The following is a 23478-nucleotide window of genomic DNA, read 5'->3' on the forward strand; positions in this document are numbered from 1 at the left end:
GTCCTAAGCTGACTCACCAGTTCTGCTATATTGGGGACCGCAGCCGTGAGGGGAGCAGTATTAGCATTCAGTCGGCGATAATCTACTGTTAATCGCCATTCTCCATTTGGTTTTTTGACAGGCCACACCGGAGAGTTATAGGGGGAGTGGGTGCGTTCTATAATCCCTTGCTCTTCTAGGTCTCTAATGACTTTGCTTATCCCGGATCGTGCAGCAGATGCTAAAGGGTATTGTTTAACATTAGTTATCTTACTAGGCGGCAGCGCGGGGGAGGTTTGCAAAAGCTTGATGTTAGCTGTTCCAAAGCTCCACCGGGTACCGTTTGGGAGTATCCAGTTTCTTCCTCATAAAACATCAAACCGTAAAATGTTGTCATTTCCCTTTGGGTTTATTACTACCTCAAATTTGGTAAGACGTTTGTCTCCCGGGAGCCAGGCACAAAGTTTTGCCAAAGGACAAGATTCAGCAATTCCTGTAACTCCCTTTATAAAAATTGATCGTCTAGATGGTTTGATATTTAACCTATTGGCTGTCTGCTTGTCCAAAACACTTATCTGTGCACCAGTATCAATTAAAAAAGAAACTTTGTGTTTTCTAGGTCCTACCGGAATCACAATCCGGGGTTCTAAACTTTCAGGCCGCTGCGCTATTGATAGTACTCGGGTCGGTTGGCCTGATTTTCGACCAGCGCTACCTAGTTTTTTAGATCATGCAACTCTTCTCGTAACTCTGAGAAAGGGTTACTAGGTTTAGATTCTTGTTTACTATCTTGTGAGCCAGGTGGGGCGGATGGCAGAGTCACCCCTTTCGCTTGTTCCAGCTTGCTCACTATCTGTTCTATGTCCTCTGTTTTCTGGTTATGTAGCATGGATCGTGGAACACCTAATGCCAGGGCATGTCGCCACAATCTATTTCGTTTCTCCCTGTCTTCTTGTTTAGTTCCCATTTCCTTGTTGTGCCGCCTGGGGGGGGAATGTCCTCTCCTCGGGGCATATGAGGCAGTAGCCTGTCTAATGCGCTTTTCCCGTGGTTTGGTATCCATCCCCATCTCTTGCGCAGTTCGATGCACTTCTAACAAGGTATCCGCCCATGTCGGTATTGGCATGGGGGGGGCATTGAGGTTATTATGATTGTGTGCCTCTGCAGCTACAATGCGATCTCGTATTGCTTGTAGCTTCAGCTTTAACACTGTAGGCAATCCCCGTATTAAAGGCGTTAGGCTGTTTGGGCTTACTGGGGCTTGCATGGGGACATCGTAGGCTCCCCTTTCATATATCTGCTGTACGCAAGCTGCCTTTTGTATGGCTTCTGTAAGCTCACTGTGGGTATTTATACCTATTCTCAAAGGTTCTCCTCTGTTCCTCGGGTCCTGTCCCCCTGCCCAGTAGGCTACTCGGGAGGTGAGGGAGCGATTCCCAACTCTACCCGTCAGGAAAACTCCTGGTCCCCAATATCCTGATGCCTCCTCTTCACTTAGTATTATGCGATCACCTCCTGTTAAGGATACCCGCCACAAATACTCAGTTTCTGTTTCTGTAGGTTGCCTGCAGTATTTCTCTTGCAGTTTTCCCATCTCGTCTCCTGAGTAAGGGGTAGTTCTAACTGTGGTTCTAGCATTACCCCCATGGGGTCCTGTTGCGGTTTCGGTTTTTACAACTGGCCGCACATCCAGAGGTGAGGGTTCTGGAGGGTACAAATCACCATCGTCCTCTGAACTACTGCTGTTTCCCCATATATCTCCGTCCCATTCGTCCGGGTCCTCCACCAACATTTTTCTAATCTGAGCTGCTGTGGGGGGCTTCCTTGCTGTTGAAAGGATGAGTTCTAACTTGTTTTGTAATTTCTGATTTTGCTCTTTCTCTAATTTCAATTTTCTTTCAAGATCTACACACTCCTGCACCTTTTCTTGTAACTGTTCCTTAGTTTTTTGATGGGTCCGATTGGCTTGTTGGGCTGCCAGTAAACAGGCCCCTAAGATGGCACGTATACCACCTTTTCCTTTCCCATCTCTTTGGTTACCTCTGACTTCCTCTATCCTACACACAACAGAGGCTTCATTTTCCCAATTATCATTTGCCCAGTCAATCCCAGGGCTTGAGGGTCCGCTTCCGTGCCTTCTCAATAACTCACGCAGTGACATAGTTCAAAAATATTTCTATCCGGTTACCCCAGCTTATGTATCCACTAAGTCTGTATCCTATCCTATCCTTATCCTATCCTGCCGACTACGCCAAAAACTGTCATGCTGTCATGCTATGAAGGTTCGATAGCAACGACTGAGACAGTAATATAATAATAATAAAAAAGATGTTTATTTCCTCACACAAGTTCTTGGATTAGTAACATCCATTAAAATAATGCGATTACTAATTTAGGAAGGATAACACAAAACCATCAGTTACTAATTTAGAAAGGATAACCTGAAACCGTCGATTACTGCGTTATTAATTGGAAGGACTGCTTATCCCTACTTGAAAGCTTTCTTCTTCACTCTCCTAGTGAGAGGGCTCTCAACCTCGAGGAGTTACCTTAACCCAGCGTCCCAGGAAAAGGGGAGGGGGGGAATACTCACGGTCCAGCCGGAGAGGATGATCAGGTCACGTTCCCGTCCCTGCTCAAACTCTCCTAGCTCCCAAGTCTCTCTTTATACGGCTGGGGCTCTGGGCAAACACTGCTTTTGCTGACTTTTGCGAGTTTCACAATCACAGGACTGTCTGTTTGTCTGCTTGGGGGGGGGACCCTGCTAGCGAAGCAAGACCACAACACCTCCGTATTGTTTCTTCCCTCCCCGGGGGTCCGTGCAGATTCCAGGTGGCAGACTTCACTTCTCCAGTCTTGTTAATCATTCCGCAGCCTTGCGCATATCAGTCCTTGCGCATATCGGTTGGTAGACTTCTTTAGTCCTGTTAAGTCCTCTGTTCAGCAGCTTTGTGCACGTCAGCTCTTGTGCTATCAGTTCTTCTGCATATCAATTGACAAACTTCAGTCCTGTTAACTCTTCACTCGCCCGTCAAACTCACTCACTGTGTGACTCTGAGGACAAGCTTGACAAGGCAGTCCAAATGCCAGCAAGGCCTCAACCCCACAACAGCATCCCCTGCGCCTCACTCTGCCTTCCAGCCCCTTTCTCCTAGAGGATTTGGGTTGGGAGGGACCGCCAGAGATCTCCAGGACCATGATCTGCTCTGAGCTGGGCTAACTTGACAGTTACATCAGGTTGGTAGGTGCTTTCTCCAGGAGAGTTTTTAAAAATCTCCTGTCCCCTGCTCCATTGCTGCTCAACTACCATGGTTATTTCTTTATTTTTTTTTCCTTCAGCTCGTTTGGAATTTCCCTTACTGCATCTTCTCTTTGTTATCTCTTGTCCTTTCCTTCCCTTGGCCCCCAGACAGACCATCCCACCAACTTTGACTGAGGAGAATCACAGCCTCACCTCCAAGCACAGCCTTGCTGGAATCTCCTGGAACCACACAGGCAGTCTGTCGTGGCCAGCTCTTAGGAGAGCTACATGCTGTGGGTCCCTACGTGGTCTCAGAAGTGAGCATATGGAGACATAACATGACCCACGGCAGAGTCTGTGGGTCGTCACCAGGGCAGAGATGCAATCAGCAGGCATAAGAAGAGCAGACCTTCAGCATCTCCTCTCCATGCCTGGGCAGGGAGTGACACACTCAGCGGTGCTCCTGCGAGAGGACGGTGACACAGGGAGGGGGGGCACTGTGAGCTGCAGTGCTGGGCACCAACCATCTGTGCTGGGTCTGGGAGTCCTGGCAGGTGGTGCTGGTGGCTGTAGCCCTTGAGAACCCCCCGATCCTGCTAGCAGCAGTGAGTCCCTTCCATAACAGTCGAGATCTTCTGGAGTGTCATGGCTCCCATCTACACCTCAGCCCTCCACTGGCCCAGCCCTGCTGCCTTCCATGCAGCCCCACAGCCACACTGTGCAGGCACCTCACAGGACAGGGTGCATTCTGGGGTGGAGAAAACTCCCCCAGGCATGGTCCCCATGACAGCCCTTGGTGCCCTGGCCACCACGGCCCTCCTGCCTGGCAACCTCCCACCAGCCCCCAGGCCCTGCCCAGCCCTGATCCTGTACCCTTGGGGTTAGCAGAAGGCCATTGTCTGGTGTCTGCTGAGGTCTGGAGCACACAGAGAGGCCAGGAAATAGCTGCCATGAGGGGCTGGGTCTGGGAGGAGTTTCCTGGGGCAGTTTCTCCTCTCTGTTCAGGCAGCAATAAGCTGGGCTGGATCTTTACAGTAGGGCAGGCTGCTTGAGGTCCCCATGGGAGGAGGATGGTATACAGGCCCAGTAGATGCTCCCAGGACCTCCTCTACGTTCTCCCTGCCAGCCCTGCCTAGGACCCAGCAGAGGGCTCATCTTCCCAGGGATCACAGCTGGATGCTCAGTCCTCCAGCTGGACATGGAGCCCTGTATGGGGGGCAGGGGGGGGGTTACTTTGGGGGTGAGAACCAGCATGCAGGGTGGGGGAGATTGTCTGAAGGAAATGTGCTGGGGACACGGCATAAGGGACAGCAGCTTTGGAGGAAGAGCCCAGCCTTTAAGCACTGCACCTGGAAGAACCTACTTTTTTACAGAGATACTGTGAGGGAGTCAGCTCTGACTCAGTGTTGGACACAACTTTATATGGGCACCAGGTGAGACAGAGCAGTCTCAGTGAAGGTGGAATGAATCCAACCTTTGGTGCAGCAACATGGTGACAAATAACAATAACAACAGTAATAGTAGTAATAACGCAAACACAGTGAACAAAGAAAGCTCAGTCCTTGTACGGGAGACAGGGGGAGTCATTTGTGGAGAGCAATGGCAATGTTACCACTGCTGAAAAAGGTCCATGAAATCACTTTCCTCAGGGCATCTTTGAGTTCCTTGTTCCTCATGCTGTAAATGAGAGGGTTCAGAGTTGGAGGCACCACCGAGTACAGAATAGTCACCACCATATCCAGAGCTGGGGAGGAGAGGGAGGGGGGCTTCAGGTAGGCAAACATGCCAATGCTGACAAACAGGGAGACCACAGCCAGGCGTGGGAGGCACATGGAAAAGGCTTTGTGACAACCCTGCTCAGAGGGCATTCTCAGCACAGCAGTGAAGATCTGCACGTAGGACAGCACAATGAAAATGAAACACCCAAAGATTAAACAGCCACTAACTGCAATAAGCCCAACTTCCCTGAGGTAGGAGTCTGAGCAGGAGAGCTTGAGGATCTGGGGAATCTCACAGAAGAACTGGTCCACTCTGTTGCCTTGGCAGAGTGGTATGGAAAAATGTGTTCCCAGTGTGCAGGAGAGCATTGATAAAACCACTGGCCCATGCAGCTGCTGCAATTTTGACACAAGCCCTGCTGCCCATGATGGTCCCGTAGTGCAGAGGTTTGCAGATGGCAACAAAGCGGTCATAGGCCATGACAGTGAGGAGAAAATATTCTCCTCCTAACAACAAGAGAACCAGGAAGACTTGTGTAGCACATCCTGAGTAGGAAATGGCCCTGGTGTCCCACAGGGAATTGGCCATGGATTTGGAGACTGTCGTGGAGACAGTGCCAAGGTCCAGAACAGAGAGGTTGAGGAGGAAGAAGTACATGGGGGTGTGGAGGCGGTGGTCACAGGCTACCGCTGTGATGATGAGGCCGTTGCCCAGGAGGGCAGCCAGGTAGATGCCCAGGAAGAGCGAGAAGCGCAAGAGCTGCAGCTCCCGTGTGTCTGCGAATGCCAGGAGGAGGAACTCATTGAGGGAGCTACTGTTGGACATTTTACTATCTCCGGGCATGGGGGACTGTCCAAAGGAGAAGAGACATTGAGAAGTTAGGAGAGACTTTTCAAGCAAAGAAACTCCCAAATGTTGCAGTTCTCATACAACCCCCCCCCCACATTGCCTCTCTCTTTCCTGAGAGGATCTTTGTGCAGCTCCCTTGCTGGAGCTCCGCTTTGCAGTGGCTGAGCATTCTATGAGGAGCAGGGATCTCTGCCCATGGGCTCCAGAGCAGTCAGTCCTGCTGTAAAGCAATGGGCACAGGGGAATGGGGGTGACCAGCTCTGACAGTCACAAATTCTGTCAGGTGAAATCCACTCATGGCGTAGAAGGGCTTTTCAGCATCCTCACTCTGAATTCTAACGAATGAGGTCTGAGGAACAGAGTTTCAGGTATTTTTTATTTTCTTTGAGATGTCCTTGGCACCCCTGGGGGGGTGTTCCTCCAAGATAGAAATCTTGGAATTTCCACTCTGAGTCCTGAGAAAAACGGATTCACTGTCACTTGTTGCAGAGTGAGGAAAACTAGTCTGTGTATCAGTCTTGTTCCCAGCTGTCCTCTGCTTCCATCTCTTGGTGCTGGAGGATGATCACACTCATGTATGTTGCCCTAGAAAGAAAGCAGCCCCTGCTGAGAGCACACGATTCCAGTTTCAAAGTGCACAGCTCCAAACTTCTCACCCTTTCTCCAGGCACCTGAGGGAGCTCTCCACACTCCCCTTCTAGCCAAGCACACACAGGGTTCTTTTCAGATGCCCACATACAGCCTCCCACCACCATCTCCATACTCGCAGCATCTCTGCACCTTCCTTATGGGGCTCTCAGATATCACAGAGGTGCTATGAGACAGCAGTGCCTTTCTAGAGGGCAGCTCAAAGCCTGGCAAGACACCACAGGGAAACGGTCAAAGGACCTTTAGGAATGAAAATGGGCTCTCCTTAAAGGAGAGTCAGTTCATTTCCCAGCCCCACGGACTGCATTTCCTGGAGCTCCACAAGTCAGAAGGGGGCTGGGGCAACCTCATTCCCATGCAAACCCCTATGCTGCACAACTTGTAGCATCCATGTCTGAACTGCAGCTGAAACTTCCCACCCCAGAGAGCCGAAGAGCAAGACCAGGAGCATCATGGCCAGGAGGGGAAACAAGGAGCAACACCATGATCCTGCTGCCAAGGGAGGCAAGAAGAGAGACAGATGGGAACTCAGGAAAGCCTTCATCTTACCAGTTAGGCATGCTACCTCACAGAGGGTGACATCTCAGGGCAGTCCCTTTGGGCAGTCCCCCATCTCACTCAGTCCCTTTGTTGGGCACCTCTCCTCTGCCGGAGGACTGGCTGCAGAGAAGGCAGCTCATGCCCTGGACCCCATGGCTCTCAGGGCAGAGGCTCTGCTGGGTGGCAGAGGAGACACAGGGAGCTTGCTCAGAGGAAGGTGTCTGCATCAGAGGCACTGACCACTGACCATGACTTGCCCAAATCCATCCTCCCATGATGATTCTGTTGGCACTTCTGTCGCGGTCCGCGGGAATGACGGGAAAGAATCATATGCAGTCACAGAATGCAGATTCAATTCCAACTTTATTCAGCAATTTGACCATCTTATAGGTGGAGGCATGCGGCGCTTTGACCCTTGATTGGTGGTTCATACAGATTATGTCACAGGTAGCCAATCATAGCACCGATCACGCACGCAGCAGTCATGCCTTGTACCTTGCTACTTATTTAGCAAAACTGTCTAGCCCTTAACCTTGGTTCCCACTGGCTTCTGCTAGTTTATCTGTACTTTCTCAGGATGTATCATTTCCAGCTGCACCAGTGTCCTTGGGTACGTTTGTCTGAGGCTCCTGTTGCTTGCTACTTGCACCTTTTGACCAGTTTAACCCTATCATGACCCTCCACATCTCCCCCTTCTTTTACTAATTGAAGGGCTAAGGCTGTATGGATCTGCAGGGTCATGACTTGCTTCATACTCCGGTCAATCATTCTTCGCACACACCTCAACAAGCGTGATACACAGATTAGTATTGCAACAAACATAAAAATTACAATAAGTCCTAGAATCAGTATGCGTTTTAACCAAGGCCCTATAGCAAGCATATTCAACCAATCAAACAGTCCCCACAAGTTTTCACCATCGTCTTCTTGCAGTTGTTTTGTTAACTCCTTCAATTTTGTAATGCTTGTATGTATTGACTCAGAATGATCACTCAGGTTCATACAACACATTCCCTCAAAGTCCTGACAGCCATGGCCTTGGGCCAATAGCAAAAAGACAATTGCAGCCCAATTTTGTGAGGTGGCGTATCTAATTGAATCTACGTCTGTTAATAAGGCGCTTAAAGCAGTACTAGTAGCATTTGCTTCTTTTGCAAGCCAGCATCCTAATCTGTTAAGTTGTGATAAAGCATGAGCAGTCCCTATTCCTGCAAAAATACTACTCAAGATACGTTCTGCTGGATTCCAAAATTCTACGTTACTATCGCAACCTGACGTAAAGCCGTGGGTGGACCACTTTGTTCGAGTGTGGACAGTTCCATTAACTAAGAATTTTTTGGGATGAAACATCGTCAAAAGTCCAAAGATACATGGTCCCCCCACAGCTTTACCTGGTATGCCCTTCCAGGCTCTCTGACCACAAATTAAGAATATCTTAGCAGCCAACCCTATGGGTTGTGGTCCAGGTGTTATTTGACCTGAGGTGCTGTGATTACACCATACAGATGTATTGGCATAAATGCCTGAGGGAGATACATCAACGTCACTCTCTTTGGTAGGTGCCCTTGCAGTATAATTTAGATAAAAGCAGACTGCAGCCTGTGTAATTCCCAATAAGTCAAGTTCTTGTGGCTGCAGTGGCAAGGCAGGAAAATTGTGTACATTGTGCATATTGTTACACCACATGGAAATATTCCACTCCTGTGTCTCCATTCTGCATCGCACCACCATTTGGGCTGAAGTGTACCTGGCGCACTACAATTTGTTAACACAGTATCATTGTAAAGAGAGCCCATGCGCTGTATATCAAGAGGAAGTCCGACCAGGCAAGTGTGGAAAGGGTCTGATGGCATCGTCATTGATAAACAAGGTGTCCGTATTGGTTACATTCGCAAGAGTCACCCAGATGTTGCCACGTTTCCAGGTGCCTGGTCCGACGGGCGTGCTTGTTGCTCCGAGGATGAGGCAACATAAGGTCATATACGTCGCGACGGCACCCGTCGTAACCGAGTTCCTGTAGAAACACAAGCATTTCCCCTCCCCCAAGTTATCAGTTCCATTGGTCCCACCCATTGGCCGGAAACCAAGTCTTTGACCAAAACTGGGGGCTTTTGTATTGATCTCATGTCTGTGGCTTGCTGATGTTCGAAATTATTATGACCTGTTTCATCACAATTCAAAAAATTAAGGACATATAACGCTTTGTGTAGTCATTCTTGTGGGGTGAGCAGTGTCTCCCCCTTTTTTTTTTTTTTTTTTTTTTGTTTTTGTAGCATGTGTTTCAGGCTGCGGTGTGACTGCTCAACAATGGCTTGGCCGGTTGGGGAGTGGGGTATGCCTGTTACATGAGAGATGCCCCATGTATTGAGGAATTGACGTACACGGCCTGAGCAATAGGCTGGGCTGTTGTCCGTTTTGATGGTTGTTGGCACCCCCAAGACCGCAAAGCGGGCAAGCCAATGGCGAGTCACATCCCTAGCCTTTTCACCAGTGTGGGCAGTGGCCCACAGAAATCGAGAATGGGTGTCGACTGTGACATGTACATATTTAAGATGACCAAATCCTAAAATATCGTAACGTCTGTTTGCCATAATTCATTAGCTCTCAAAACTCTAGGGTTCGCCCCTTCCTTTGAAGGCATTGGGGCGAACTACTGACAGTCTGAACAAGACAAAATAATGTCCCTGGCCTGCTGGATGGGTAGCTGAAACTGCCTCTTCAGCGAGCAGGCGTTTTGATGAAAGAAGGAGTGAGACAGTCTGGCTTGTTCTAGAAGGTTGGGTACCACCGCTGGCATGGCTGCAGCATCAGCGCGTCGATTTCCCTCAGCGATGGGTCCGGCCAGGTCCGTGTGTGAGCGTACATGCAAAACATAAAAGTCATGCTTTCTGTGATTAATAAGAGTCCAAAGAGCATAAAGTTCTGCAAAGAGCAATGGATTGGAGACCTCACGGAGAAAGGAAGCCTCCAACCTTTGCACAGGGCCTGCGGCACAACAGGAATCAGTAACAACATTTACAGGTTCCTTGGCACAAAGTTCAAAAGCCATACGGACGGCCACCATCTCCAGTACCTGTACCGACCCTCGTTCCTGTGTACGTATGGTTGTTCTCCATTGTTGCGTGACAGGGTCCTGCCACATGATAGCAGCCCTTTTAGATCTGCCCGAAGCATCGGTGAAGACAGTTAAACCAGGAACCGGGACAGGGCGACAGCGACTAGGGGTAGGCTGCCAGCCTCTGCCCATAGCCTGTGCCGAGGATAATGAATGGAAAGCTGCCCAGTGAAATCAGCAAGGGCGATTTGAAAACCCCAGTCTTCTGAAATTAACCAGTTCAGGTTGTCTATAGTGGCTGGGATTTAAATAACTTCAGGGTCACAGCCATTCATGGTTTGCAGTCTCTCCTGTCCCTTAATGATAAGCTTAGAATACATTTCTGTAAGAGTCCATAAGGTTTTCGGTGGAGTATGTGACAGAAAAATCCATTCCAAAATGTGCAAGGGATCTGTGCTTGTTGTATTCCATCGAAATAATACTGCAAAAGGCTGGAAGCTGTTGGCAATCAGAGCTAAATAAAAAGGCAACGAGAAGTCATGTCGCCAACTCTGGCATTCCTCCAGAGCACGGGCACATAACTGGAGTGCCTCTCTCGCTTCAGGTGTCAAAGTTCGAGTGGAGGTTAGGGAGGTGTCCCCTTTGAGCTTTTCAAAAAGGGGGTGTAGCAGTTCCATGGAAAGTCCTAGCACTGGTCGGAGCCAATTAATGGCTCCTAATATTTTTAGTAGGTCATTAAGCATGACAATATCGTTTAATTGCAGTTGGACTGGCTGCAATTACAACAAGAAGTGAAGGAAGAGAATTAGAGCCATTATCTCTGAGGGTCATAGTCAAAAGGTTGTAGCATTACTTTGAATTTGAGGTCGGTGGGTGGATCGAGCACCAGGATCTGCTCGTGCTTAGCCAGAGCCCTGGCGGCCGGCATCTCGCTCGCTCGCTACCGTGGGGGGGGAGGAGCGGGAGGGGGAGGCGGGGAGGCCGGGCAGCAGCTCGGTGCTGGTGCTGGTGCTGAGGGGCGGCCGCCGCGTCGCGCCCCCCCCCCCCCGCCAGCGCGGTGCTGCCCCACAACGGGAACATCCTTTTTTTTTTTTTTTTTTTGTGTTCCCCCTTGCTCGTACCTCTGAGCCGCCAGTGCAGTGGCAAGGGATTCGGTGCTGTGGTGTTTAGAGCCTGCATTTTGACAAGCCCGCACCATCTCTGCAATAGTGCAAGTTGCTCGGTTCTTAATCGCCTGCAAGGCTCTCGCACAGTCAGCATTCGCATTCTCAAAAGCGAGCTGCCTCAGCAACAGTGCCCGAGCCTCCTCATTCTCAATCTGTCGCTCAGTTGCTGCATATAACCAATCAACAAATGCAGGGTACGGTTCTGTAGGTCCCTGTAATACTTTCGCAAATGACAAACTTGAATCGGCGTTTGTACCTGTCAGTCCACGCAAGGCTTGTAAAACGAACTTTGCAATCCTCTCATATGTTTCTCTATTATATTCCGTCTGGGTTGCTGGATCCGCATGCAGCCCCTCTCCAGCCAATTGGTTATAGCCTACTCCTTGTCTGTTATTCAAGTTATCAACCGTCTGTACGGGACATTTGTCTCGAAAGTCCAAAAGCCACCCAGCATACTGAGTGTTAGTCAAATCCATTTTCATTAACGCTTTCCAGTCACAGGGAGTCATCATATACGTAGTAGAAAGCGCTTCTAGGAATGTGATAGTATGAGTAGATTGAACTCTGCTTTCTTTTACCAATTTCTGCAGTTCCTGCCACTTATTCAAAAACACCAGCAAAGAGGTGGGCCCCAGAATCAGTTCAGCAAGGGCGCGGATGTCGCTCGGCACCAGGTTTTGATATTTCACCAGGGCTCTCAGCTGCGCTTGCACTTGGTGGTTGTTTATCCCGTACTGCATTACCAGCTGTTGCAGCTTTGTTACCACTTGCCAATCCAGAGGCTCCCACCTCGTCTGTCCCTGACCCGTGGTCACGACCGGGGCTACTACAGGGAAAAACTGCATGTCCCCAACCAGTTCAGCATTCTGAATGATCCTGTGCCACCTTTTTGCCATGTCAAAGTCAGGGTCCCTAGGTGGCGGGGCTTTCTCTGGTGCTCTCGGTAAATGGTCCAAAATCGTTCGATACTCCTTTTGTGTTAAAGGTTTTTTTTTCCAGGCTTGCAGATGCTGCTCCGCCTGCTCAAGGGACCACGTCCCTTTGAGTACGTTGGTAATCCCCCAGTCTCTGGGGGCGATCTCTTGGTTCTCCTGGGATCTGCCGGCAGGATCCCCGGAGAACCGTTCCTCAACCACTTTCAGGCCGTCCACAATGGCCTGATGCGCCTTCTTATACGCCTCCCTCACATGCGCCTTTTTCGACCCCCTATCCAACCTCCTCATTTCCTCCAACAGTTCCTCCATTTTCTTTGAATATTCAGTCAGATCAACGCTTTCCTCCTCAGGTAATGGCACAGCGGCCGGATCCACTTCCATGGGGGGAGCGGACGGTTCGGGGGGGGCGGCAAAGGCGTCAGCAACGTCCCCTTTCTTGAACGGTGGCAAGTCCTCATATCCTGTGCCAGTCCCCCAAGCCTCCCGCTCTAGCTTAGAGAGAGGTGCCGCACATGGCGGGGAGGGCTCATCTATCACCGAGGGCCCCCCCGAGGATGGTGTATCAAAGATGGGCACCACATACTCCGCTCCCTCGTCCTCATTCCCTGACAAAAGTGCCGCCGCAGAGGGCTCCGCCTGCAGTGCCCTCCGTATGGCGGCGGTCGCCTGTGCCTCCCCGTGCAGCTGTTCGATCATGAGCCGCACGTCTCGATATGTTTTGGCCAGACGCCTGGCCTCTTTTTCTCTGTTCTGGATGGATTCCCACAGTTCCTTCCCAACCTCCTTCCAGGCTTCCTCGCTGAAGACCTGGCTGGACTCCCGTAACAAACCGCGCCGCCTCCTCCACCACAGCAAGTCCACCAGCACCTGGCGCTCCACCTGGCGCTCTGTTTGTGCTGCCACTTGTAACAATTTTTCCAACGTGGCCTTTTCTACCACTGATACAGCGTTTCCCATACCGCCCGCCGCCTCACAAGGGCGCCTGACTCACCGGTCAGAAGAGTTGCATAGCTACGACTTTTCTTTTCCCGTCTTTTTTCAGATGGCCAGGCTCGTTTTCCCCGGGCACGAGCCTCCCGGGCGGTATCCACTCCCGTTACTCGAACTCTTAGCAAAGCCAGCTTCTCCTCCGCAGTATCACGTCGGGGTCGCCAGATGTCGCGGTCCGCGGGAGTGACGGGAAAGAATCATACGCATTCACAGAATGCAGGTTCAATTCCAACTTTATTCGGCAATTTGCCCATCTTATATATGTTTGTGCAGTCGTACACTTTGCTAGGCCAATCACCATGCAGATTATGTCACAGGTAGCCAATCATGGCACCGATCACGCACGCAGCGGTCATGCCTTGTACCTTGCTTCTTATTTAGCAAAGCTATCTTACCCTTAACCTTGGTTCCCACTGGCTTCTGCTAGTTTATCTGTACTTTCTCAGGATGTATCATTTCCAGCTGCACCAGTGTCCTTGGTGGACTACTTCAAAGCATGTAGCAGCGGCTATAGCCTGAGGCCTAAGGCTTCAGCAAATTTAGCTACTAATGCTAAGCAAGTTGTGCTAAGCAATTAATCCTAAACAGTGTTAGTTCCATACTCTATAACTCATATAGATTATTGTTCTGAAGCACCGCAAGGGCCCCAACAATTTCCTTCTCAGGATGTGCTGCACAAGTCTTTCTATTTGTCTTCTTGTTAGGAGGAGAATATTCTGTTCTCACAGTCATGGCCTATGATCGCTACATTGCCATCTGCAGACCCCTGCACTATGGGACCCTCATGGGCAGCAGAGCTTGTGTCAAAATGGCAGCAGCTGCCTGGGCCAGTGGTTTTATCAATGCTCTCCTGCACACTGCTAACACATTTTCCATACCACTCTGCCAAGGCAACACAGTGGACCAGTTCTTCTGTGAAATCCCCCAGATCCTCAAGCTCTCCTGCTCAGACTCCTACCTCAGGGAAGCTGGGCTCATTGTGTTTAGTCTTTGTTTAGTTTTTTTGTGCCTTGTTTTCATTGTGCTGTCCTATGTGCAGATCTTCGCTGCTGTGCTGAGGATCCCCTCAGAGCAGGGCCAGTGCAAAGCCTTTTCCACATGCATCTCACACCTGGCTGTGTTCTCCCTGTGTGTCAGCACTGATATGTTTGCCTACCTGAAGCCCCCCTCACTCTCCTCCCCAGCTCTGGATCTGGTGGTGGCTGTTCTGTACTCAGTGGTGCCTCCAACAATGAACCCGCTCATCTACAGTATGAGGAACAAGGAGCTCAAGGATGCCCTGAGGAAAGTGATTTCATGGACATTTTCCAGCAGTGGTAACATTGCCATTGCTCTCCACAAATGACTCCCCTTGTGTCCCGTACCAGGACTGAGCTGTGTTTGTTCACTTTGTTTGTAACATTACTACTATTACTGTTGTTATTATTATTTGTCACCATGTTGCTACACAAATGGTTGGATTCATTCCACCTTCACTGAGACTGCTCTGTCTCACCTGGTGCCCGTATAAATTGTGTCTAACACTGGGTCAGAGCTGACTCCTTCACAGTATCTTTGTAGTGAAGTAGGTTCTTCCAGGTGCAGTGCCTGAAGGCTGTCCTCTTTCTCCAAAGCTGCTCTCCCTTTTGCCATGTCCTCAGCACATTTCCTTGAGACAATCTTGCCCAACCTGCATGCTGATCCTTACCCCAAAAGTCATCCTGCCAGACAAGGCTCCATGCCCAGCTGGAGGGTTGGATGTCCAGCTGTGAGCCCTTGGAGGATGAGCCCTCTGCTGGGTCCTCTGCAGGGCTGGCAGGGAGCATGCAGAAGTCCTGGGGCCATCTCCTGGGCCTGTAGACCATCCTCCTCCCATGGCGGGACTCAGACAGGGTCTGTCAGAACACAGATGCAGCCCAGCTTGTTGCTGCATGAACAGGGAGGAGAAACTGCCCCAGGAAATTCCTCACACACCCAGCCTCTCGTACCAGCTCTTTCCAGCACCAACCATTCCCTGTGGTCCTGGTGAGGTGTGATCTTTGAATGTGACCAGCTCTGTCTGCCTGTCCAGCCTCAGTATGTGTGTGGAGACAATGTCCAGCCCTGCCTGGCCTCTCTGTGGGCTCAGACCTCAGCAGACCATAGAGCACGGCATTCTGCTAACGCTGAGGCGAACAGGTACAGGGCTGGGCAGGGGTTGGGGACTGCTGGGAGGCTGCCAGGCAGGAGGGCTGAGGGGGACAGGGCATCAAGGGCTGTCCTGGGGACCGTGCTGGGGGGATATTTCCCCACCCCAGAACGCACACTGTCCTGTGCCGTGCCTTCACAGTGGGACCGTGGGGCCACGTGCAGGGCATCAGGGCTGGGCCAGTGGAGGGATGAGGTGCAGATGGGTGCCATGACACTCCAGAAGCTCTCGACGGTTATGGAAGGGACTCGCTGCTGCTAGCAGGATCGGGGGGTTTCTCAAGGGCTACAGCCACCAGCACCACCTGCAAGGACTCCCAGACCCAGCACAGATGGTCAGTGCCCAGCACTGCAGCTCGCAGTATCCCCCATTCTGTGTCACTGTCCTCTCTCAGGAGCACTGCCAGGTGCATCATTCCCTGCCCAGGTTTGAGAAGAGCTGCTGGAGGTCTTCTCTTCTCATGCCTGCTGATCCCAGCTCTGCCCTGGCACTGGCCCACAGCCTCTGCCCTGGGTCATGTTATGTCTCCACACGTTCTCGTCTGAGACCATGTAGAGATCTGCAGCACATAGCTCTGCTTGGAGCTGGCCACCATGGCCGACCTGCATAGTCCCAGGAGATCCCAGCAAGGCTGTGCTTGGAGACGAGGATGTGATTGTCCTCAGTCAAAGCTGGTGGGGTGGTCTGACTGGGGCAAGGGGAGGAAAGGACAAGAGACAACAAGGAGAAGATGCAGGAAGGGAAATTTCAAAGGAGTTGAAGGATAAATAAAGAAACAACCATGGTAGTTGAGTAGCACTGGGGCAGGGGACAGGAAATCTTTGAAAACTCTCCTGGAGAAAGCACCTACCAACCTGATCTAACTTTCAAGTTAGGCCAGCTCAGAGCAGATCTTGGTCCTGGAGATCTCTGGTGGTCCCTCCCAACCCAAATCCTCTAGGAGAAAAGGGCTGGACAACCTTTTTCCCTTGGTAGACTGGAAAGGGAAGTCTGGAGAACTGGATTAGCCAAAGATGTCTGAACTGACGGGGAGTGGCCTGGGGTGAGATCAGACTCCTCCTTGTTGTCCCCCAAAATGAAGTCACTTCGTTGACCGTGGAGGGAATGAAAAGGATGCATAGTGAGATATTTTAGGGACTCCTTTAAAAGACCATGGTAACACAACTATGTTGAGATTTGTGCAAATTTGGCCATCGAAAAGTAGAGGCCTTGGTGGCAGATGCACCAGCCATAGGGAAAGGGAAAAAGACCTCCGTTCTTTTAGAGGCTTTCAGCCTGGGCAGTACCCTCAGTCGTCTACAACACAGGCTGTCCTAAGCTGTCCCAAACCTGCACCTCTTTCCCTGCAGCCTGCAGACACCCAACCTGCTTCCGCACCTTGCTCTCACTGCACGATCTCCCCACCTTTATTGAAATCCCTCCGTCCTTGTTGGTGGCTCCTTGAAACACAAAGCCCGGGACTGATCACGGAGCTCCTCTGGGTGTCCAGTTGCACCACAGCACTACCTACAAGTGACGTTCCTTTTACCTGAAGTGCAGTCTGAACCTCTCCAGATGCACTTTGTGGCTCTTTCCCCTTCTCATGCTGTTTCCCACTGCCAAGAAAAGCTCCATCATCTCTGAAACCACCCTTCAAGCAGTCACAGGTGACTACCGTATTGGCCTTAGCCTCCACTTCAGCAGGCTAAGGAAGTCCGGGTCCCTCAACCTCCCCATACAAGTTATGTGCTTCAGACCCCCAACCCCATCTGGGCAGACCTCCCCTGGACCCTCTCCAGTTGCTCCTCATTCCTCCAGCACTGGGTACCCCACACTGGGACACGTTCCAGACGTGGCCACACCAGTGCTGAGAGGAGGGGGATAAGGACTGCCCTTGCCTGGGTGGCCATGCTCTTCCTAACACAGCCCTGCATGCAGCTGGCCTCATTTGTGGTGAGCATGCACCACACACTCATATAGCATCCCCCATAATGTCCAGGGCCTTCTCCTCAGGGTCAATCCTCTGTCGGTCAGGTCTCTGCCTGTCCTGATGCACAGGTAGTTCTGCCCTGCTGATGAGTCTTTCAAACAGGACAGGATGTGGAATGTAGACCCCTGCATAACCCACCTTTACCTGGCTTCCTGGTAAAGCATGACCCATTCATGAAAGCCCTCTGATCTCGATCATCAAAACACCTTTTTGCCCATCTGGATGTCTACTGGACATCCACTACTCTCCTCTCCTCCACAAGTACTTGTCTTTTTTCACAGAAGACAATCAGGTTGCTGAGGAATGGTTTACCTTCAGTAAATCCATGCTGACTGTTCCCAGGCACATTCTTCATGTGCTCAGAAATGTGATCTGAGAGGACTGGCTCCATGACACACTTCTCACCAACGTGAGGCTGAATGGCCTACAGCTCCCCAGGCTGTCCTTGCGGCTGTTTTTGAAGATGGGCACAACATATTCCTACTTTTGGTCATTGGGACCTCCCCTGATCCACACAACCTTTCAAAGATGACAGCGAGCAGCCTTGATGTCACAGCAGCCAGCTCTGATGTCAGCCATCCAATCCCATAGACTTGTAGGGGTTGAGTTCTAGAGGCTTGGGCACTGCAGGTTGCTTTTCTCCTCAGCAGTCCTGACTCTAGGCACAGCAGCTCAGGAGACCTTGTTGGTGAAGACTGAAGCCAGGAAGGACTTGACTTCCTCAGACACATCTACATCTGCTTTTCCTAGTATTCCTGCCCCAGTCAGCAGTGACCCCACATTTCCTTGTTTATTCTTTTACTGTTACTGAAGCAGCAGCAGCTCTTCTTCCTGTCCTTCACATCCCCTGCAAGTGTCTCTGTCCCAGGGGAGCTTTGGCTTCCTTAACACCATCCCGACTTTGCTGGACAATATTTCTAAATTCCTCCTTTGCAGCCTCTCCCTACTTCCCCTTTCTGTATGCTGCCTGATTGCCCTGGAGCTCACACGTGAGCTCCCTGTTTAGCCAAGCTGCGGTCCAGAGATGGCTACTAGTTCTACAAACTGTTCATAGGGAGCATTCTTGTGCTTAAAGGGTGCTTAATGACCTGCCAGCTTTCCTGAGCTCCTCTGCCTTTTAGAACTGCCTCCCTTTATCCATCCCATGGAAGAGCTCCATACATCCAAGCCACCCCTTCTCACATAGGGCATCCCCCTCCTCATCTTCCCTGATGCTCTATCCCGAGAACTTGTACCCTGCCACTGAAGGACTGCAGTCATGTGTGTGATCCCACCACATCTCAGTTATTCCAACCATGGGGCAGTCCCGTGACAGGCTCCATATGTTTGCATATATTTTGGTTTCAGCATCTCAACTGTGGTGCCGACTGAAGATTTGTCACAGGGAAACATTTTAGCAGGGACCTCATGTATGCAAAGGCTTTGATTGCAAGTGGTGACACGCTGGCCAGCGAGAAACAGAGCTGGGCCACACAGGAATGGCAGGAGAGGGGTTTGCTGCCTGAGCTGACTCTGCAGCACCTTGGGGCCTGTGACAGAAGTGAGCTGATCTCCAGGAAGGACAAGGTGCCACTGAAGAAGTCCCTGGACCTGGGTAGCCTGTGATCCAGCCACCCTGAGGTCATCATTAGCCCAGTCCCTGCTCATATCATACCGGGGAGTGAGAAAAGGTTCAGAGGGCAGAAAGCAAGAGTCTGAGAGTGCAGATACTGGAGTGGAGCCCTTGGTGTGATGTGTCTCCCATTTGTGCAGCATGCTTGGATGTAGACAGTGCAGACTGTGCCTAAAGGCAGTGGTGGGATTCATTGGTTTGAGCACAGGTAGGAAACCCAAGGTGCCCTGGGGCACTTGCCCAGCAAGCACTCCAAAAAGGCATGGCTTCCTGTAGGTCCCATGCTATGACTACTAGAGACATGTGGATGTGCTGGACACAACAGGCATCCAACATGGCCCTGCCAGCCTATTTCTCTGTCATTAAATCAAGTGTCTGCACTGAATTGCTTTAGCGGTGTGTAACACTGGGATCTTCCTATGTCTCAGCTTTATAGTGAGTGGAGCCCTAGGAGGCATCTAGTGTCATTTCAGATGGCCAAGGGGATTCCCCACCTGGCCCCCACCTCAGGCTCTAGAAGGATGGGGGTGTCGTAGTTGCTCCATCAGAGCAAGAAGACTCTGGCACATGCCTTGGTCCACCTCTGTCTCTTCCAGTGTCACCAGGTGTTTGTGTGTTGAGCAACTGACTCCCACCCTCCATCTCCAGTGATTATAATGGGAGCTTAGACAAGGAGCTCCCATGCAGACACCTCTGTTGTGCACACTTCATTATTTTGCAAGGGGAATCCCACCTCCTGCGTGTCTGTGAAGTTCACAGGAGGGATCTGCATCCCACTGAGTCCCAGGGGCTTCTAACTGGGCATGCGATGCCCAGACTGACTCATCTGAATGAAAACCCGAACCATGTGTGAATGACCTCCCTTCTTGTCAGCTTCTAGGTGTCCTGCCAAGTTAAGACATGGGAATATGGATTTCCTGGGTGTGATGTTTCCACCTCTTGTAGATAACCATCCTCTGATGAAACAAGGGACAATGTTGTAACTGGTCTCTCTGTGTTGTTTAGAGAGGGTCCTCTATAGTGATTATTTTAGTTTGTTGCAGGGAACATTTCCCAGGAGGAGGGAGCACAAGGGACAGAGAAATTCATGAGCTCAGCTGGGCCTCTGCTCCTGAGTGGGGCCAGGCTCCACGGAAGGAGGGAGGTCATGGCAAGTGGGCAGCACTGCCCAGAGACAGCTGTGTGCAGGAGCAGCTCCTCTGCAAAGAGCAGCAGGGCTCCGGGCACTGCCTGCTGCTGCTGACATGAGAGGAGACAAGGCAGAAAGAAGTGCAAGGCAGTGTGGAGTGGTAGGACAGACAGCTTATTGTGAGAGAAGTCTTCACATCCCTGAACACGGTAAGTCTCTGGCTGCAGGGCAATGCCACTGAGGTTCCTGGAAGGGTCTTCTAAACCTATTTCATCCCATGACTGATAGGTTTTTTAAGGATCGCTCTCCTTTGCAGAGGAGGGGGAGATGCTTCAGAGCAGGGATTCCCTGCCACACCGTCACAGGGACAGGGCATGCTGCTACTTTCTCCCAAGGACGGCTGCAGGGCTGTGAAGCTGGGATATGCACCCAGGTCTGCCCAGGGCTTTGATTAGAGCAGTGTCCCTGTACCGCAGAGAAAGGTGCAAAAAAGGCTACTTGAAAGGCAAGGAGCTTTCCCTCCAGGGCTTTCAGTTTCCTGATGTTGGCAGGGAGGAAAAAGGAAAGTGTTTTCTGGTTTGGCAAGGAACTGGGACTCACTCACCTTCCCTCTCAGAGATCAGTAGGTCTGTGAGAAAGCTCAGCAAACCCTTCCAACCCCACCTCCACCTACAGCAGCACCAGCAGCACCATTATGGATTTATCAGGGTTTATGTGACCTGCTGCTTAGGACCTGTGAGCACAGAGATGCCCCTGGAAAGTGCCCTGATCCGAGAGGTTTCTGTAGGGCAGAACTGTGCACAGAGAGGGTGGGACAGGGTCTGTGAGTACGGACAGGGAAGAGATGTTGGGACAGAGAAAGCTGCAGGCAGCAGGAGCAGCCCCAGGCATCAGGGATGGGCAGGGAGTGAGAGGGAAGTGCCAACAGAATCATCATGGGAGGATGGATTTGGCAAGTCATGGTCAGTGGTCAGTCCCTCTCATGCAGACACCTTCCTCTGAGCAAGCTCCCTGTGTCTCCTCTCCCACGCAGCAGAGCCTCTGCCCTGAGAGCCATGGGGTCCAGGGCATGAGCTGCCTTCTCTGCAGCTAGCCCTCCGGCAGAGGAGAGGTGCCCGACAAAGGGACTGAGAGTGACTGCCCTGCGATGTCACTGCCTGTGAGGCAGCATGCCTAGGTGGTAAGGTGAAGGCCTTCCTGATTTCCCATCTGTCTCTCTCTTTTTGCCTCTCCTGACAGCGGGATCATGGTGCTGCTCCTTGTTTCCCCTCCTGTCCATGAAGCTCCTGTTCTTGCTCTTGGGCTCTCTGGGGTGGGAAGTTTCAGCTGCATTTCAGACATGGATGCTACAAGTTGTGCAGCAGAGGGATCTTCATGGGAATGAAGTTGCCCCAGCCCCCTTCTGACTTGTGGAGCTCCAGGAAATGCAGAATGTGGGGCTGGGAAATGAGCTGACTCTCCCTTAAGGAGAGCCCATCTCCAGTCTTAAGAGTCCTTTGACCGTTTCCCTGTGGTGTCCTGCCAGGCTGCGCGCTGTTCTCTAGAAAGGCAGTGCTGTCTCATAGCACCTCTGTGATATCTGAGAGACCCATGAGGAAGGTGCAGAGATGCTGAGAGTATGGAGATGGTGGTGGGAGGCTGTATGTGGGCATCTGCAAAGAGCCCTGTGTGTCCTTGGCTAGAAGGGGAGTGTGGAGAGCTCCCTCAGGTGCCCAGAGAAAGGGTGAGAAGTTTGGAGCTGTGCACTTTGAAACTGGACTCGTGTGCTCTCAGCAGGGGCTGATTTCTTTTTAGGGCAACATATATGAGTGTAATCATCCTCCAGCTTAAAGAGAGAACTGCAACATTTGGGAGTTTCTTTGTTTGAAAAGTCTCTCCTAACTTCTCAATGTCTTTTCTTCTTTGCACAGTCCCCCACGCCCAGAGACAGCAAAATGTCCAACAGCAGCTCCTTCAACGAGTTCCTCCTCCTGGCATTTGCGGACAAGCGGGAGCTGCAGCTCTTGCACTTCTCGCTCTTCCTGGGCATCTACCTGGCTGCCCTCCTGGGCAACGGCCTCATCATCACAGCAATAGCCTGTGACCACCGCGTCCGCACCCCCATGTACTTCTTTCTTCTCAACCTCTCCCTCGTTGACCTTGGCTTGATCTGCACCACTGTCCCCAAATCCATGGCCAATTCCCTGTGGGACACCAGGGCCATTTCCTACTCAGGATGTGCTGCTCAAGTCTTTCTGTTTGTCTTCCTGATTTCAGCAGAGTTTTATCTCCTCACTGTCATGGCCTATGACCGCTTTGTTGCCATCTGCAGACCCCTGCACTATGGGACCCTCATGGGCAGCAGAGCTTGTGTCAAAATGGCAGCAGCTGCCTGGGCCAGTGGTTTTCTCCATTCTGTGCTGCACGCTGGGAACACATTTTCCATACCACTCTGCCAAGGCAACACAGTGGACCAGTTCTTCTGTGAAATCCCCCAGATCCTCAAGCTCTCCTGCTCAGACTCCTACCTCAGGGAAGCTGGGGTTCTTATGTTTAGTGCCTGTGTAGCCTTTGGGTGTTTCATTTTCATTGTGCTGTCCTACGTGCAGATCTTCACTGCTGTGCTGAGGATCCCCTCTGAGCAGGGTCGACACAAAGCCTTTTCCACATGCCTCCCTCACCTGGCTGTGCTCTCCCTCTTCATCAACACTGACCTGTTTGCCTACCTGAAGCCCCCCTCCATCTCCTCCCCAGCTCTGGATCTGCTGGTGGCTGTCCTTTACTCAGTGTTGCCTCCAACTCTGAACCCGCTCATCTACAGCATGAGGAACAAGGAGCTGAAAGATGCCCTGAGGAAAGTGATTTTATGGACATTTTTCGGCAGTGGTAAAATTGCCATTGCTCTCCACAAATGACTCCCCCTGCGTCCCGTACCAGGACTGAGCTTTGTTCACTTTATTTTTGTCATGAGTATTATTACTATTACTAGTAGTACTTGTTATCAATGTTGCTGCACAAATGCTTGGGTTCATTCTACCTTACTGAGACTGCTCTGTCTCACGTGGTGCCCACATAAAGTTGTGTCCAAACCTAGGTCAGAGCTGACTCCCCCACAGTATATCTGTATTAAAATATGTTCTTCCTGGTGCAGTGCCTGAAGGCTGCGCTTCCTTCAAAGCTGGTGGCAAGAATAGCCCCAAGGAATTGTACTCCAGAAGGGCCTACTGCACAGGACTGTCCATGGGTTCAGGAACAAAAAGCTCATAATCATGTAATGATCTTTTAGAGACCAAGGACTGGCTTTAGGACTCACCAGTCGGTGTCCTGCGACAGTGGAGGGGATGAATGGTCACTGATTTACATACCCACAGCTGTCCCACATATTAAGGCCCAGTGTCAGATGTCCATCCTTCTGGAGGGCAATCTGGAAGTGCCAGGAGAGCACAGGGCATCTCCTGGGACAGCATGTGCCTGGCATGGGCGGTGAGTGGAACCTTACA

At 51.2% G+C, this 23478-nt stretch overlaps 1 protein-coding gene across 1 annotated transcript in view; it reads left to right on the plus strand.

Moving 5' to 3' along the window:
• The window catches only part of LOC136992973 (olfactory receptor 14A16-like), a 38713-nt gene extending 15820 nt beyond the window's left edge, over positions 1-22893 (plus strand). Inside the window, exon 4 of the mRNA XM_067302992.1 lies at positions 22588-22893. Within this exon, the coding sequence (XP_067159093.1) occupies positions 22588-22893 (306 nt within the window). The remainder of the gene's footprint in view (positions 1-22587) is intronic.
• Positions 22894-23478: the final 585 nt, after the last annotated feature.

The sequence above is a fragment of the Apteryx mantelli genome, chromosome 11 (assembly GCF_036417845.1).
Source record: "Apteryx mantelli isolate bAptMan1 chromosome 11, bAptMan1.hap1, whole genome shotgun sequence".
In the NCBI taxonomy this organism is placed as follows: Eukaryota; Metazoa; Chordata; class Aves; order Apterygiformes; family Apterygidae; genus Apteryx; species Apteryx mantelli.